The sequence below is a fragment of the Chelonia mydas genome, chromosome 1 (assembly GCF_015237465.2).
Source record: "Chelonia mydas isolate rCheMyd1 chromosome 1, rCheMyd1.pri.v2, whole genome shotgun sequence".
Lineage (NCBI taxonomy): Eukaryota > Metazoa > Chordata > Testudines > Cheloniidae > Chelonia > Chelonia mydas.
In genome coordinates this window covers 310,367,959-310,386,501 of record NC_057849.1, presented here as the reverse complement: position 1 = coordinate 310,386,501, position 18,543 = coordinate 310,367,959, and the positions used below count along the sequence as shown (strand labels likewise).

Genomic DNA, 18,543 nt, shown 5'->3' with positions numbered 1-18,543 from the left:
GCAGCATGATTTGGTCCAGGGATGCACTGCACAAATATTCAAAGAATTCACCATTACTCAAGTACATAAAGTTAAACACATGCTTGAGTGCTTGCAGCATGAGGGCATAAAACTTTCTATTCTGCTTTTTTGTATTGTCAGCTTAAAGCTGTGCCGTAACCATTGCTATCTCTTAGGGAACAGTAACTGTCCTGATTTCTTCCCCTTAATGAATATTGTTTTGTTTTTATCTTGAGTCATATTTCTTTTATTGGCTGTTAGTTTTATTATTCTATTTTATGGCCTTGATACTATCAATCATTAAAGCTGCATATGGTAAATGTTCATGATGATACCGGAGACATGTCCAATCGCATTTTGTATTTCACTGCAAAGTCAAAAGTCAGACCAGGTCCACTATTAGGACTGGAAACTTTTCCAGTGTGGATATAGAATCCAACAAAGCCACACTTGAGTGTGGACTCAGGTGAACACTAGGCAAATATTCATATGATTTAATGTAATTTGGTTCAGCTTTACCTATGAAATTCTTATGAGGGTTGGAGAGTCACTGAGTCTGAAGTTTTGGTATTTTTCAGTGTCTCAAGCGCTATTTCTCTCATCTGCAGTTGAACACTTGGAATGCTGGCTTTGAGGACCTGATTCTGACCTCCCTTCCATTACTTTGATATTGGTGTATTTCCACTGATTCCCATAGGGTTACTGCCAATTTGCACCAGCATGAATGAGAGGAGTCTTGAATTCTGTGTGCTTGATTTTCTATGGCTTTCTACCTTGCCTAGCGATTTACATCTGTGTAAAGTCTGTGTAAAATACTACCCAAACAGAAGCACAGAGCTGCACACCCACTTTGCCCAGGTGTCCATAACTACACACTGCAATGGAGAATCAGGCCCTGAATTTTAATTTCAGTTCTGGTGGCAGGAATAGGTACTAAAGTCCTTCTTTGTAACAGCAGGGAAAACAGAACAAATGAATGGCAATATACATTGCTTTTTATCTACATCTTCTCATTCTCAAATTTGCCATATTGTAAAAGCACATTTCTATTAACCATGTTATGCCATCAGCTTTAAAGCCCATTAAAATAAAAAAAGTGATGCCAGAATATGGTCCCATATGAGCCATTTTTCATATCTGACATTTTATTGACTTCCTTAACACAACATCCTCCTATTCTAATAGTTCATATTAAATATTTCTTAATATTTCTAATATTCTAATATTTCTTATTCCTATTTTCTTTTCATGGGTTATATGGTAAGGAGTATTCTTCCAAAAGATTAGTGATGCATCTTTTGTAGCTGATACCTGCAAAATGAGGAGGGATGGTGTAAATGGTTAATCTACAAAAAAAGCAATTTACCTTCATGCAAAGTCTTGGATGAGTGTCTACACGGGAATATTTTACCTGCTTGAAAAGAGAGTGCACAGAATTAGTCAGCTTTACAAACCAGTATCAACAGAAAGAACAAACCACTGAGCTGCAAACACTTGTACAATTGATGTATTAGAAAAGGAACTGAAGGTGTTCTCTTTTTTTAAAATGTGTCAATCAGTTAATCACATAAAGCAATTTAATTATAATGGACCAATCACTACCTTCAGTGGGAGTTTTCACTGAATAAAAAGATACCAGGATTTAATCTGGTAATACCTAGCATGTGTATAGCATGTCTCATTTTCAAATCACATTTCAAACAACTAATTAATTTTGAAGTGAAATGTAGTTAATTTTTTTACAGTATGTTTTATACAATGGGTCATACTCTACCCTCATAATTAAATAGGAATTCCTATGATGTCAATGGGAGATTTGTGCAAACAGGAGAATATGACCCATTAAATCTAAACCTAATTGATTTGGTCATGACTTGCTTTCTTTAATTCAATAACAAACCGATTACACAGCTCTTGTTGTTTCAAGCATGTCCTGAAGTCCCGCTGACTTCAATTAGGACTTCACACATGCTTAAAGTTCAGCATGCGCTTAAGTACCCTTCCAGAAAAGGTTGTTTTTCGGAATCGAGGCCTCAGTTTTTTTTAAAAAAGGGCCACATCCTTCAAAGACTCATTCAAGTGAGTGATCCTTACGCATGTAAGTAAGCCTACTGAAACGAGTGGAAGTGCTCATGTAGTAAGGGCTTTGTGCCCAAGTAACAGCTTGCAGTGTCATGACCTAAGTTTGGTTTCTACGCCATAGACAATTTGAGGACAATGTGAAGAATGTCATTGGCTGCACTTCTATACCCAGACCATGTCCACAACTCAGCTCAAATCCCTTTATAAAGAAAAGAGAAAGGGGGAAAAAAAAAACTGGGGGGGGGGGGAATGCACCCTGCGTTTGAACACTAAAATTAGCCCAATAGCAACAATGGGGAAAGCGTTAAGTGAAAATACAAAATTCACAAGGGCATTTTTATTTTAATATTTATCTTCTGGTGGCAAATCCATTGTCCGTTTGAATGCTGGGTAATTTTACATGACAATTGCCAAGCATAGCAAACTTAGGCCTTTATTCTGCAAAGACTTGTACTGTAAGCACACAAGAAGTCCCACTGGGACCACTGACATGTGTGACATTAAGCATGCATGTGTTTGTGGATCAGGGCTTTATTAAAAGCTAGACATCAGGACAATTGTAAAGGCTGAATAATCACTAACCACCTGGCCAGGATATCATACGATTGGCTTAACAATTATGAGACTTAAAAATTAAGAATTTGTGGTTCTTTTTATTTGCCTTCTGGTGTTACAGTCTTTAGGTGTCACATTTTCAATCTTTTCTCCACAATCATCAGAGATAGAACCTTACTTTTTTTTAAAAAATTGAAAGCTGAGATTCTTGTCTAACCATATGAATCCAGAATCTGGGGCTTTAGGAAAAGCACTCAGTATCACAAATGATTAAAGTATCACATGATTAAATCACAGGAGTTGGCAACACTGCTGAGTTATAAATTCTCTTAATTCTGAAAATAACTTTTCAGAAAGGATCAAGCCACCCACAATTTCAAGGAGACTGATTCTTATTTACACTAAGGCTCTTTACACCAGTCTGGGAGTGCAACGGGACCTTAAAGTGGGTACAAATGTAATTGTGCTAATGCGCCATTACACTGCCAGTGTGGTGTAAAGGGGCTTTGCTGTACAAGAAAATCAAGCCACAGTTATTTTAGGAAACAAAAAAAATTGTTTTCAGCAAAAATTTCTAGGTTCACAAGAATTTCTATCATGAACCATTTTATCAACAGCATGTATTCAGTTCTCTGAATAATTCATGCTGTTATTATACAATAACAAACTGAGTGCTGTATAAGAACCTGTGTAGATAGGCTAGAACAGAAACAAGTATTTGCAACTGCCCTTATTCCATATCCCAGCTACTTATGTTATGCATTGGATTTAGGATATCACCCTTAGTCTTACAATCCTAATGACACTAAATAATGCTTACTTTCTCTGGAGCTGTAGTTGATGAGTTTTGTAGATCTACACATTGGTCATTCAACTGTGTTAACCTGCATAGGTTAACAGTGACGTGCACGGGACAGGCTGGTTTCCAGGCCAGTGTTTGTGTGGCTGAATTATATACAATGTTATCCCACAGTGCCTTTGTATCTATGATCAAACAGTAGAAGCATTTTTTGAGATTAATTAAATGAATCTAAATGATATTGAAACAAAAAAAATTCATGCATCAGCACTTAAAATAAAACCTAAGGACCAGCTTCTCCTTTCCCTGGCCCCTTGGGTAATCATTTCCACCCATGCAACCTTGGCTCAATCAGAAGGGAAGCCTTTTTCACTCACTTTAACTGTAAATGACTATGCAAGAGGGCATGGTAGTGGTAAATTAGACTCACTCTATAGAGAGCAAATAAACTCAGAGGTGGAGTTCTAGGGCTCTGATTAATGATTAGAGATAAGTGAATAATTCACACAAGTAAACTGATCTGCATAATTAGCTTCTTTTTCTCTTCCCTGAACATCACAAGCAGACTGCAATTTCACAGATTTATTCAACTTATTTTCGGAGGAGGGGGAAGGTGTGTGTACTTTCTGGTTTGCAAACAGTGTACTGAATACACACTGTTGAAAACTGGAGCTGTCTTAATTATTTGCGATTGGTTTTGTTCCCTGATTGGATGAATGTGGAAGAATTTCCAGCATGCAAATTTAAAATTGTAATTCTGCAAATACTCATGCAAGCAACTTGGAAATTTGGATTTGCCTAATACCTAATAAGAGGAAAATATATTTCTGCAAGTCGGTACATCAGTAAAACTAGGTCCTTTGAATGTTCACAAAAAAGTGAACACAAGCATAACCAGCATCATGAGAGATGTAATCTAGTTGAGAAGCCCAGCCTATAGGGGACAATGGGGGCATGAGGTACCTGAACTACAACTTCCCATGAATCATAGAATATCAGGGCTGGAAGGGACCTCAGGAAGTCATCTAGTTCAACCCCCTGCAGGGCCAATCCCCAATTTTTGCCCCAGATCCCTAAATGACCCCTTCAAGGACTGAACTCACAACCCTCGGTTTAGCAGGCCAATGCTCAAACCACTGAGCTATCCCTCCCCCCAGCAGTGGCTGAGGAGTACACAGTTTAATGCTGAATTGACTCAGAACAAAAAAATTTTGATATTTCCTAATCAAAACCTTTCAGAACTATTTGTTCTGCCAAGAGTTTTGGTATTCTGACTTTTTGTCCTGGTTTGAGATAAAAGCGTATGTTGAAGTATGAGAATTTCCTGCAGGACAGAAACCCTTCACCACACAAAACAATAAAAACCTATTTCATTTTCAGTTGTTACCACTCCCTCAAGCCAGATTGTGACTTCAGTGGAACTACCTGTGTGAGTAACTGCTCACCCAAGGAAGAGGTTTGCAATCAGGCTCACAGTCTGCAAATAATTTTACATTTATTATCAGCTTCCTATTTATTAATACACCAGATTCAAGCTCTACATGCTTTAAACCGCTACACGTTTTCCTTCACATCATCTCCTACTCCCACTCAGGTTTCCTCTGCTCCTCCCTATTAACTACTCCCACACTCAGTTCTTCCTCTTCCTTTATTCACCCTTTACATTTGCAACAGCCTCCTCCTTCTTGTCTGCCAGGCCCCTGCCTTCAAATACTTCCTTAAAGCTAACTTTCTTCATGAACCCTTCCCAAAGCTGAGCTCCAAGCTGTTTCATTCTGGCCTCCTCGTGCTTGAATTAAGAAACAAAAATTATATTCGCAAAAAGAAAAGGAGTACTTGTGGCACCTTAAAGACTAACCAATTTATTTGAGCATAAGCTTTCGTGAGCTACAGCTCACTTCATCGGATGCATACTGTGGAAACTGCAGAAGACATTATATACACAGAGACCATGAAACAATACCTCCTCCTACCCCACTCTCCTGCTGGTAATAGCTTATCTAAAGTGATCACTCTCCTTAGAATGTGTATGATAATCAAGTTGGGCCATTTCCAGCACAAATCCAGGTTTTCTCACCCTCTGCCCCCCCCCCCCAAACTCACTCTCCTGCTGGTAATAGCGCATCCAAAGTGACCACTCTCTTTACAATGTGTATGATAATCAAGTTGGGCTTGGGGGGGTGGGGGGGGGTTGGTTGAGAAAACCTGGATTTGTGCTGGAAATGGCCCAACTTGATTATCATACACATTCTAAGGAGAGTGATCACTTTAGATAAGCTATTACCAGCAGGAGAGTGGGGTAGGAGGAGGTATTGTTTCATGGTCTCTGTGTATATAATGTCTTCTGCAGTTTCCACAGTATGCATCCGATGAAGTGAGCTGTAGCTCATGAAAGCTTATGCTCAAATAAATTGGTTAGTCTCTAAGGTGCCACAAGTACTCCTTTTCTTTTTGCGAATACAGACTAACACGGCTGTTACTCTGAAACCTGTCAAAAATTATATTAATAGAGCCAAAATCTGCTCCCATTTACACAATTTGATATCAATAGAGTTACTTAGCATTTATGTTGGTGTGAACTGAGAGCACAATTTGGCTTATTAGAAAAAAATAGGACGAAAAATATACATAGTAATACCTCATTTTAAAAATTATTTTCTATATTACAAATAAAAACTGTCACTGCTTAAAATGGAGCAATCCAAGCAGTGTCATTTTATATACAAGCACATTTAAGGAGATGGTACATGTCAGGAACTGACTAATAATACTCTGCCATGCAATAATTACAATCTACTTGCCATTTTTAAAAGGGCAAAGTTGTGTCCTCCTTGCATCTGGGATCGCTGACCAACCCTGCAACCCAAAGAATTGCCATTAGCTAGTCAATTATATTCTCAAATCTGCTATTTTTGAGGCAGTTCAACCCACATATTCAAAGTCAGAACACATCAAAACATCCCAGCCAAAGAGATGTGTCACAATAGCTGTTGGATTATTCTGGTTTTCTTTCATATTTTCCATAATTGAATGTCTATGTTTGGATTTTCATTTAATTTACTTGACATTCCAATTTAAGTTTTATTAGTAGCAAACTCTTTTAAATTCCTGTAGTGACACAATATCATTTCTAATATATAAAACACTGTTGATTTATAAATTTTGGGTCCCAAGCCTACTCACGTTTAAGTCAATGGTGTTTTGCCATTGATTTCAATGAGTTTAGGACAGACCCTAGACCTTTTTACTAGTAACCAATTGAACATTTATATCCTGATCCTGCAAACACATATGCATGTGCGCATATGTCCCACTGGCTTCATTATTTAAGCATGTGCGCAAGCTGAAACTATGCAATTGTAGACTGGAAATAAGGCATACATTTTTAACATGAGGATAATTAACCACTGGCCAATTTACCAAGGGTAGTGATGGATTCTTCAGCACTTACAATTATTAAATCAAGATTGGATGTTTCTTCTAAAAGATCTGCTATAGGAGTTATTTGGGGAAAGTTCTATGGCCTGTGTTATACAGGAGGTCAGATGAGATGATCTCAGTGGTCCTTTCTGGCCTTGGAATCTATGAATATAAGTGTCTGCAGGCTCACGGACATAGAATCCAATCGCCGCAGTTTCTAAGCACCCACAACTCTCACTGATTTGCTAAGCCTGGCTCAGAATCTGGCCATTCATACTACAGAATTTGCTGTAAAGAGATTGGCAGGAATAATGCACTTTTGGTGATCTTTATTTAAGGCTGAGATAGATGCTGAAGGTTATCAAAATATTTTACCTCAATGCAGAGACAAGGCAGTAACTGGGAATATTGCAAGGAAGTTGACTTCAAAGACTCCTTCCTTTTTATCTGAAATTAAATAGAATTACTGGACTCACAATCTTCTATGCAGTAGCTGGCTTTCAATGAAACTACATATAAAAAGCTTAGGCCAGATCGTACAAACACATACACATGAGCAACATTACTCATTACTCAGAGTAGTCCCACTAAATTCAAACGAGAAAATACTCCCAGCCTGTAATAAATTCTTACTCACCAAAGCAAATGACCCCACGTCTTCACAGGTAAACCATTTGTGACATAAACGAACATAATAGTCTTGGTCTTGAAGAAAGTCTGATACATTCACAGATATGGTTTTCCTCGCCCTGTCCACATTATAATCCAACTTCCCAGCTGAGATAAGAACAAAATAAACACATTAAATTATTATACATAGGTTCCTAGTTACGTTGTCAATCACTGATTTTTTGTGTGTTTATTCCCCCTCATATTGATACATTTGATTTCATTCAATGTATATTTAAGTCCACACAAATATCCTCTTCTTTTATGCTACTTAATGATTTTCATGAGATTGAAGTTCAGAGCCATCCAGTGTTAGTTAAAAAAAAATTAAACTAACAGTTATCAGGCCAAGATAGCTGTTACTATCCCTTAACAGCGTTTCCATCTGTAAATTCTAGAACTTGAAGAATCTAGTCATGGGTTATTCCCCCTGCCTGTCTCTTCCGAAACTGATTATGGCTAGAAAATATTAAATTTAAAAAAGATGTGCAGCTTTCTCTTAGACCAAAAGCATGTTTGACCTTCTGAACAAAATCTTTTATTGCCAAGCCTCCACGGGCCAGGATAGCTGGCTGTTGGGTAAGTTAATTTCAGTCTAGCTGTGGGGTCCTCTATGGTGGTCTAACTAGGAATCTTCCCGGCCCTTGCAACTATGGTCCAAGATGCACAGAAGTCTGGGTTTTTTTAATATATATTTGCAAATATTAGCATATGAATGGGAGCATAGTGAGCAGAGTGGTGGCACAAGTAACTTTTTCCTGATAGTCTAAAAATGTCTTTGAATAACAACTTCTATGTATACTTCTTGTGGTCTTTGTCAAAGCGGCACATATCATTGAGAAAAGAAATATTTGTTGTAGCAGCATCAATCTGCTACATGGCTTGAGGGATGAGGATTTTGCACAATGGCTCAGTTCTGGCACTAGAATGTGTCTGTTTGGTTTCTTGGATGATAGTACAATCTATCAACTGAAATAGGGCTTAGATTCCTCTGTAGAACCTTTGCAGCCTGTAGTTGGCACTAGAGCTGAAAAATTAGGCAACAGAAAAATAATGCAGTTTTCACAAAATCCAAATTTTCCCATGAGAAAATTACTACAAAAAATTGTCAGGAAAATATAAATGAAATATTTTGATTTGGGTCAGTTGGACCCAAATCAGAATATTTTGTTTTGCTGAACTGATCTGAAACATTTAGTTTCAAATCAGTTCAACAAAACATTGAACTACATTTTCGTATCAGCACACTGCCTTATGAGAGTTATATTTCAGATCGCCATCTCTCTTATGGGCTGGGCTTCCCAGAAGAATTCATCTCCCATAATGCAATGCAGATTTCTCTCTGACTGAGCTGCCTGGTACATCAGAGGAGTCACAGGACTCTAGGTGCATCATGGGAGGGATAGCCAGGGAGCCTCGCCCATAGGAAAGAATGAGGCATCAGGCTCCCAAGCAACGACTGCCATGAGGCAATGCGCCACTATATGCTTCTTCAGTTCAATAAACTAACACAAAACATTTCAATTTTGGGAATGTAAATAATGTTTTCTTTTGATCAAAAATGTCAAAATGAAACAGTTTTGATACTTTCAGATCAGTTTTTCAGAATTTCTGTTCTGCAAACAAAATTTATTTGTTCACAAGGACAAAAACAAATGTTGAAATGTCAGGCTTTCTGGCTGGACAGACATTCCAAATTTTGCTTAACTATAGTCGGGGCATAGGGACTTTGTTGGTTGCAACAGGAACCAGGTATATTAGAATTTAACAAGGACATCCTACCTGCTGCTTTTAATTATTCATTGTGTTACATTGTTCAGCGTAAAGTTGGAGCTTTGGTCTTCCAATCATTTGTGTCCATTCATTCATTTGAAGAATGTTATTGATAAACTCCACATTGTCCACTACATATTCTACAAGAAGCTGACCACCTAGTGAAAATACTGCATGTCTCTGAGGGGAACATAAAACTTTTTGGTGGTGATGGAGGGCTATGGAGGTGGAAATTAATAGACACATGTCAAAGGATAAAAATTTAAAAAACAGGTCTATCCCCAATAGGGTTGTTTTTTAAGGCTATCAGCCTTGACACTGCCCCTTGAAGCCCTCTCTCTTTAAAATTACACTTTGAAGCAAATGGATATTGTTGGCACATGTGATTTTCATTAAACTTTATTCACTGTGCACACATGATTAACTTTCCATTGCCCTTTAAGGAGCAAGCATATGCTAAACTCTTGCCCCCCTTTTTGTTGGTAATGGCATTATATGGTAAGTTCTTTGTTTACATGATCATATAGCACTTGACACAGGGTTATGCCATGTGGGAAATAGTTATTTTATAAACATGCATTAACCACGCTGAAAGTATAGAACAATTTAATATACTAACTGTAGTAGATAAATATGCAAGAGATCCCTTGTCATGTGGATCTACCATAAGACTTTAAGGGGAGTTGCAGGTGCTCATTTTTTAATATGTGTTTCTTTCCCCTGTTGCTGTGTGAAAGACCCACACCAACAACAGGAGAAACTGACTGATTGTGAACCTAGCTGTATACAAAGTTCTGTCAAATGTTCAAACCGCAAAATCACAGAAAATGCTGGGTTTTCCTCTAATCTCTTCCAGTTATAACCATCCTAAATGTTACTTGTAACAATAGTAGGTAGAAAAATATTCAGCATGATTTTTTAAATTGGCCATATCCCTTTAAGTAGAAACGGACCTTTCCTGTAGTCTGTACACTCCAGCAATAGTCACTATAAATTTAACTGATGTCAGTAGGAATACTCCCATGCTGGTTAAAGTCTACAGCAGAGGTCCCTGAGTGTATACCTGGAGGCCAAACCTGTGTATGTAAGATTTAATATTAAACAAAGTGTTAACCCCACTTTATCTACAGTTTCCAAGTCAATGTGCCCAAACCCTTACATTTGGCAGAATACCCCATGCTCTACCAATTGTATAATTTTTGTTGATAACAGTTGGAAATGCAGAAAATATTATAGCTATACAGGTATAGACATAACAGGGAATGGTCCATTGGAATATCTGGCAGCTGTAAAATATTTATCCATCTTGATTGCTTGACTGTATGCAACTGTACAAGCACAATGACAATGTGATGCATGTGTTTTATGTCCAGTGATGCTCAGCTCACCAAAACAGACTGGAATATGTTTTCCCACATCATTGTTCCTGCAATCTGCAAAATATAGAACAAGAGTTTTCAGCAGTGTTGAGATAACTATATACCTACAAGAAGTCTATCTTGGTATTTATGTGGCTTTCATCACCATAGTCCTGAGCACCTCCTAAAAGGAAATTGCTCTAATGCACTTGAGGATCATCCCCCTGTTCTGTTTGTTGGTTTGTTTTTGAAGGCAGAACATGTATGTCCAGTACAAAAAGTCATAGAAGATAATGGCACATAGAAAGTGCTTCCTTCCTTCTCACGCACTGATCACTTCACACTAGTATTAAGGAAGTTCTCGCCAGTTTGGGCTCTCTCTCTCTCTCACTACAAATGTTCATGAGAACCTTAAACAAATTTGCAATCTGGGCTGTTACACCACATTTCTTTATCCATAGTTACCTGCAATTAATTTAAGACATTCCTCCCTAGTTTCCCAACATAATTTATCTTATACAAATGTTTGTGAACATTTTTCATGCTGATTTCCTCTTAGGTTTATTGTTATGAGAAATGAAACTTCCTAGGAAGTTTGCCCAACATAAAGGTCAATTTAGATCCTAAGCCACATGTGGCTCTTCAGAAGTTAATATGCGGCTCCTTGTATAGGCACCGACTCCGGGACTGGAGCTACAGGCGCCAACTTTCCAGTGTGCCAGGGGGTGCTCACTGCTCAACCCCTGGCTCTGCCACAGGACCTGCCCCCACTCCACCCCTTCCTGCCCCCTCCCCTGAGCCTACCATGCCATTGCTCCTCCCACCCCCCACAGCCTCCTGCATGCCACAAAAGAACTGATCAGGAGGTGTGGGGAGGGATGGGGAGGCACTGATCAGCGGGGCTGCCAGTGGGCGGGAGGTGCTGGGAGCTGATGGGGGCAGGGGGATGCTGACATATTACTGTGGCTTTTCATCAATGTACATTAGTAATTCTGGCTCCTTCTCAGGCTGAGGTTGGCCACCCCTGATTTAGACCCTGGCAGATAGGACTAATTTCTGACAGCATGTTAAGGAATGATTTAAACATACACTTAACTAACTCTATACATCTCCAAGGTTGCTTCCTAGACTTAACTTTTTTGGCTAAATCAATACTGGAGCAGACTTTTGTTTTCTTTTTCACCATACAATGCCAGGAGCAATTTTCCAGTGTATATCTTTGTTCCTTCTTCCATGTAATGTGGTATAAATGAAAAGCAGGTTTTTAGAAAGCCCAATTTGATGTTACACACTATATTTCTCATGCAATAAAAAGTGAGGTAATGTAACATGAAATTGAAATGTTTGCTAAACATCAAGGTTTTATATTTATGGTAGGGCTGTCAAGCGATTAAAAAAATTGTGATTAATTGCACGATTAATTGCACTGATAGCTCATAACAGAATACCATTTATTTAAATATTTTTGGACGTTTTCTACATTTTGAAATATATTTATTACAATACAGAATACAAAGCGTACAATGCTCACTTTATATTTATTTTTTATTACAAATTTGTGCTGTAAAAAACAAGACATACTATTTTTCAATTCACCTCATGCACATACTGTAGTGCAATCTCTATTGTGAAAGTTGAACTTACAAATGTAGAATTATGTACAAAAAATAACTGCATTCAAAAACAAAACAAAGTAAAACTTTAGAGCCTACAAGTCCACTCAGTCCTACTTCTTGTCCAACCAATCACTCAGACAAACAAGTTTGTTTACATTTGCAGGAGACAATGCTGCCCACTTCTTGTTTACAATGTCACCTGAAAGTGAGAACAGATTTTTGCATGGCACTGTTGTAGCAGGCGTTGCAAGATATTTACATGCCAGATGCGCTAAAGACAGGACTGGTCTTACCATGAGGCAGCCGCCTCAGGTGCCAGACTGTGGAGGGCGCCACTAGGACCCAGAGTGTAGAAAATTGTGCCTGCTGCTGGTGCTTATGTATTCTCTCTGCTCTAGATGCACAAAGATGGTGGTGTGCTGTGCTGGAGGAAGGAGGAGGGCACAAGAGACATAACAGGCAGGCAGGAGAAAAGAAGAGAGAGAATAACAAAGCAGCAGGAGCTGCAAGGAAAAAGAGGAGGAGGAGCCTCTTATGTACCTCTCTAGCACCCCCAGGAGCCTGGACTGATTAACACCAGCTTCTCAGGGAGTTCCTGTTTCCTGCTGCTTCCCTGAACCCACTTGAGGAGAATAGGCAGTCAACTGAAGTAGTAGAAGCCAGTTAGGTCCTTAAGACGCTGATATCTTCCCTCACTCAGGCCCTGCTACCAGCCTGCTTATTTGTCCCCTTCAGCTGAGTGTTGAGAGCCACTATAGCTGGCACAGAACAGCAGTCATGAGTGAAAGAAGAAAATGCCCCTCTGGGGCAGCATTCAGAAAAAGAAAAAGCAAAGGAAACTTTTCTATCTAAGCAGGAAGGAGTTCTCCTGAGAGACAGACACAAATGTTCACGGTGAGCCTTACATCCTCACTGGGGCTGGGAGTGGTGAGGAGATGACTGATCTTCCAGATAGTCAGAGTACAGGTGACCTGGCAGCTACTGCAGCATCCATATCTCCATCTCAAAAGGATGTAACCATGTACATTCCTGAAGAAAAGTGTAGATCAGAGAAGAGAGTGTGGTAGAGGTGCAAGAAACAGCTGCTGCTGCGTTTAGTTCCTTAAGTCTAGATGATCCAGGATTGTGGACCCACTTGAGCAGTAACCTGACGGACTTCCTTGTACAGAATGGGCCACAGCAAGTGAAAAACTTCATGTTCCCCAAAGACAATAAAATAGAAGTTTCCATCCAACACATTACTGGCGTGAAATCCCCAATGGTGACAAAGTGGAGAGGCCGTGGCTTATGTACTCAAAAAACCCAGAATGCTGCATACTGTTTTTGTTGCAAACTCTTCCAGTCTAACGTTCCAGCCACATTGGGTTCTACAGGAACAAGGGACTGGAAAAAATCTGGCATGCCATGGGAAGGCAGCAAAATCACTAGAGAGCATTCCATAGGTGGAAAGAGCTTGAGATGAGACTAAGGTTAAAGGCCACCATAGATGATCAGCATCAAGAGAAGATTGCATCAGAGTTTCTTTACTGGCAAAATGTTTTGAAAAGGCTCATTGCCACTGTGAGAATGCTTCCTACCCAAAACCTAGCACTGTATGGCACTTCAGATCAGCTGTATGTGCCAAACAATGGAAACTTCCTTAAAATTGTGGAGCTGATGGCTGAGTTTGATGCTGTACTCCAGGAGCATCTAAGAAGAGTCACCACCCAAGAAATGTACACACACACACCACTACATTGGAAAAACAATTCAAAATGAGATCATATAGTTACTGGCAACAAAAGTCAAAATGAAGATTGTGGCAGATCTGAAGTCAGCAAGATATTACTCTGTTATTCTGGACTGCACACCTGACATCAACCATACGGAACAAATTACTTTAATGGTGCATTTTGTAACAGAACCTAGTGAAAATGGCCTTGCAATGGTGACTGTCAGAGAGCATTTTCTAGAATTTATTGACATTGACAATACTACAGGAGCTGGTATGACAAGTGTGCTTCTTAAAAAGCTGGAAGATACGGGAATTGCGATGGCTAACATGAGAGGTCAGGGCTACGATAACGGTGCCAAAATGAAAGGAAAGAACAGAGGAGTGCAGACACGGATCCGAGAGATAAACCCTCGACTTTTTTTTTTGTCCCATGCAGTTCTCCTTCATTTAACTTGGTGGTCAGTGATGCAGCATCAGCTTCTAGTGAGGCTGCTGAATTTTTTAATGTAATTCAAAGCATCTATGTATTCTTCTCTGCATCAACTCATCGATGGCAAATTTCGAAGCAACAACATCTGGGAACATCCTCTCTGACACTGAAACCACTGAGTGCCACACGATGGGAAAGTTGAGTGGAGGCGATAAAGCCTAACACACACCAAATTGGGAAGATAGATGATGCCATACTTGCCATTATGGAAGATAATGCTATAACAGGAACTGTTCGTGGGAGAACAATGGCAGAGGGACACGGAATCACCAGAAACATACGTAACTTCAAATTTCTATGTGGCTTAGTGTTGTGGCATGACATACTGTTTGAAATAAGTGTTGTAAGCAACAGACTCCAAGGTGTTGACCTTGATATATCTGGAGCAATGGAACAACTGGACAAAGCAAAGTCAGACCTACAGTCTTACCGGTCAGATGAGGGATTTCAAAACATTCTGAAGAGTGCACAGAAGCTATTTTCCCACCTATTCAAGAATACAAGAGGCACCAAAGAAGAAGACATTTTGATTACGAGGAACAGGATAATCCCATAAGAGACCCCAAACAACAATTCAAAGTTGAATTCTTTAACCAGGTGCTAGATTGTGCAATACAGTCAGTTGAAGAACGTTTCATGCGGCTCGAGGAACACAGCAGTATATTTGGGATGTTGTATGATATTCCAAAACTCCTCACTATACCTGAAGAAGACCTACACCAGCAATGCAGGGCACTAGGAGTCAGTGTTGACACATGATGACATGCGTGATATTGATGCGAGTGATTTAGGTGACGAACTGAAAGCCCTTTCGAGATACATTTCAACAGGATCAACTCCAAAGGCTGTTCTGGAATATATGTGCACAAATAAGATGACTACCCTCTTTCCAAATGTTTTTGTTGCTCTGTGCATACTTCTAATACTTCCTGTAACAGTTGCCAGTGGAGAACGCAGCTTCTCCAAGCTGAAGTTAATAAAAACACATCTACGCTCCACAATGACACAGGAGAGGCTGGTTGGCCTTGCAACCATCTCAATAGGCATGAGCTGGCCCAGACTGTGGACCTTCAGGAAGCAGTTCAAATCTTTGCAACCAAGATGGCACAGAAAGCACCACTTTGATTATTAAAACAGATAAAAATGCCAGTGTTTACTATGCAGACAAGAAAAGTTACATTTGCTGTTCAGGCGTTTGAAAGTTAAGTGTTACTTAAAAGTTTTGAACAAGGCATTTTAAGATGTTAGTTCTCTTTTATTGGGGTAGGTAGCAGAGCAGTACCATTGTTGGATCATATTAAAGTAGTTCTGTATTAAAATCACAAATGAGTTTGATTCCCCATAGTTTAAATTCCAGGGTATTACTAATTAAGAGGTCTCTTGGTTTTTGGTACTGTTTCTCTCCCTCTATGTGTGAAACTTGCAAGCTGCTGATTGCGTTAGTACATTCTAGGACAGAGTCTGTTCTCAAAGCAATTCACACAGAGAGAGACTCAAAGCAATACTCTGTAACAACAGAAACAGCACCCAGAGACTCCCCACCCTTTTGTTGTATTAACAATTGTGATTAAAATAGAGATAGAGGATGTATGTGGATGGATGCTTGGTGTGGATAATAACTGAATGATCAGGGAGGTGCCAGCCTAAGAATCCAGTGTCCATCGGCTGAAGAAGGGTCAAGTGGAAATAACCAGAGGACCCCCCAGAGGGCAGACTGGAATCCACCCAACAGCCTCAAGAATGGGAGAACCAAAGAACAAGATAACATCTAGCAGCACGGAGCCGTCAGGAATGTGCTATCTGCTGATTGATTTAGCAACAGCATGATGAAGCAATTCCCACAGACTGGCATAGGAAGAAATTCCTATAAAAATAGACGCTAGAAAGTGAGAACTTTGGGGGATCTGATTCTGCAAACCAACTTCCAGGAGCATCAGATGAGCATCTGACAAGGCCCTGCTCCCTCCTCATGTCCGGGCCACCTGGCCAGTGGCTTGGCATGAGCAACTCCAAGGCTGGTAACTATGATAACAACCTTGCAGAAACTGTGTGTGTGTGTGTGTGTGTGTGTGTGTGGGTGTGTGGGTGTGTGGGTGTGTGGGTGTGTGGGTGTGTGGGTGTGTGGGTGTGTGGGTGTGTGGGTGTGAATGAATGTGTGAATAAATATGAAATTGAATGGAATGTTATAGCTATAACTAACTGCTTACTATGATTCTTTCTGTATTCACAATAAATGTGGTATTTTGCCTTTTCCCCTTTAATAAGATCCTGCTGGTTTTTAATTTATTGGTATAACACCATGAGAGGAGTAGAACAGGAAGAAGGCAGAACTGAGACCTTTCAAAGTTTTGGCCCAAGCAAGGGGTCATGGGGGCATCATTTGAGCTCCCTGCCTCAGGTGCCAAAAATGTTGTGGGCCGGTCCTGACTAAAGATTCAGATGTCCCTTCGTCATTCCAGAGGACATGCATCCATGCTGATGATGGGTTCTGCTTGATAATAATCCAAAGCAGTGCAGACCGACACATGTTCACTTTCATCATCTGAGTCAGATGCCACCAGCAAAAGGTTGATTTTCTTTTTTGATGGTTCGGGTTCTGTAGTTTCCGCATGAGAATGTTGCTCTTTTAAGACTTCTGATAGCATGCGCCACACCTAGTCCCTCTCAAATTTCGGAAGGCACTTCAGATTCTTAAACCTTGGGTCAAGTGCTGTAGCTATCTTTAGAAATCGCACATTGGTACCTTCTTTGCATTTTGTCAAATCTGCAGTGAAAGTGTTCTTAAACCAATCAGCATGTGCTCGGTCATCATCCGAGACTGCTCTAATAAGAATGGCAGAATGTGGGTAAAACACAGAGCAGAAGACATACTATTCTCCCCCAAGGAGTTCAGTCAAAATTTAATTAACGCATTTTTTTTTAACGAGCGTCATCAACGTGGAAGCATGTCCCCTGGAATGGTAGCCAAAGCTTGAAGAGGTATACGAATGTTTAGCATATCTGGCACGTAAATACCTTGCACTGCCGGCTACAAAAGTGCCATGTGAACGCCTGTTCTCACTTTCAGGTGGCATTATAAATAAGAAGCCGGCAGCATTATCTCCCGTGTCAATGTAAACAAACTTGTTTGTCTTAGCAATTGGCAGAATAACAGGATTTGTAGGCTCTAAAGTTTTGTATTGTTTTGTTTTTGAGTGCAGTTATGTAACAAAAAAAAAATCTACATTTGTAAATTGCACTTTCACAATAAAGAGATTGCACTATGGTACTTGTATGAGGTGGCATGAAAAATACTATTTCTTTTGTTTATCATTTTTACAGTGCAAATATTTGAAATGAAAATATAAAGTGAGTACTGTACACTTTGTATTCTGTGTTGTAATTTAAATCAATATATTTGAGAATGTAGAAAAACTTCCAAAAATAGTTAATAAATTTCAATTGGTATTCTATTGTTTAAGAGTGCGATTAAAACTGCGATTAATCGAGATTAGTTTTTTTTTAATTACAATTAATTTTTTTAAGTCAATTGCATGAGTTAACTGCAATTAATCAACAGCGCTAATTTATGGCAACACGTAACAGGATATAATAAAAATCTGTGAAATGTCATTTGACCAGTTTTATAGACAAGTGGCATGCACTGCGCTTTAAATAGTTTAGAACTGTTATCATCAACCCGTATACAAAGAGACAAGTAGTAGATCAGAACATTAATTGAAAACAAAAAGCTTCCCTAGAAAGCCCTGTGCATTTCTTCTGAATTTCTACATACAATCTCCCAAAAGGGCTTATTCTAATCTTTGAATATATTTGTTCGAAACTGTTTACATCTAATGTAAAAAATTACTCTTTGAGCCAAACTTTCAAAAGGTACCAGAATCCCAGGTCAAGGTGCAGAGCAGTTGTGTAACAGCCCCCTCAGGACTGAACCTGAAATAGGGTAACTGCAAATTCAAAAAAAAAAAAAAAAACAAGGAGTCCAGTGGCACCCTAAAGACTAACAGATTTACTTGGGTATAAGCTTTCATGGGTAAAAACCACTTCTTCAGCATCTGTTGTGGCCA

The 18,543-nt window shown here is 39.4% G+C and overlaps 1 protein-coding gene across 3 annotated transcripts in view; it reads right to left on the bottom strand.

Annotated features, from left to right (window-relative positions):
• IL17REL (interleukin 17 receptor E like) overlaps positions 1-18,543 on the bottom strand; it is a 78,399-nt gene that overhangs the window by 17,054 nt on the left and 42,802 nt on the right. For 2 of the 3 annotated variants that reach the window (XM_007068765.4, XM_037889049.2), the window contains exons 6-11: positions 10,687-10,731; positions 7,494-7,633; positions 7,232-7,303; positions 6,238-6,292; positions 3,458-3,621; positions 1,367-1,414 (exon numbers count right to left, since the gene is read on the bottom strand). In XM_007068765.4, coding sequence (XP_007068827.3) covers positions 1,367-1,414; positions 3,458-3,621; positions 6,238-6,292; positions 7,232-7,303; positions 7,494-7,633; positions 10,687-10,731 — 524 coding nt within the window. The remainder of the gene's footprint in view (positions 1-1,366; positions 1,415-3,457; positions 3,622-6,237; positions 6,293-7,231; positions 7,304-7,493; positions 7,634-10,686; positions 10,732-18,543) is intronic. The other variant, XM_037889048.2, reaches the window with a different exon arrangement.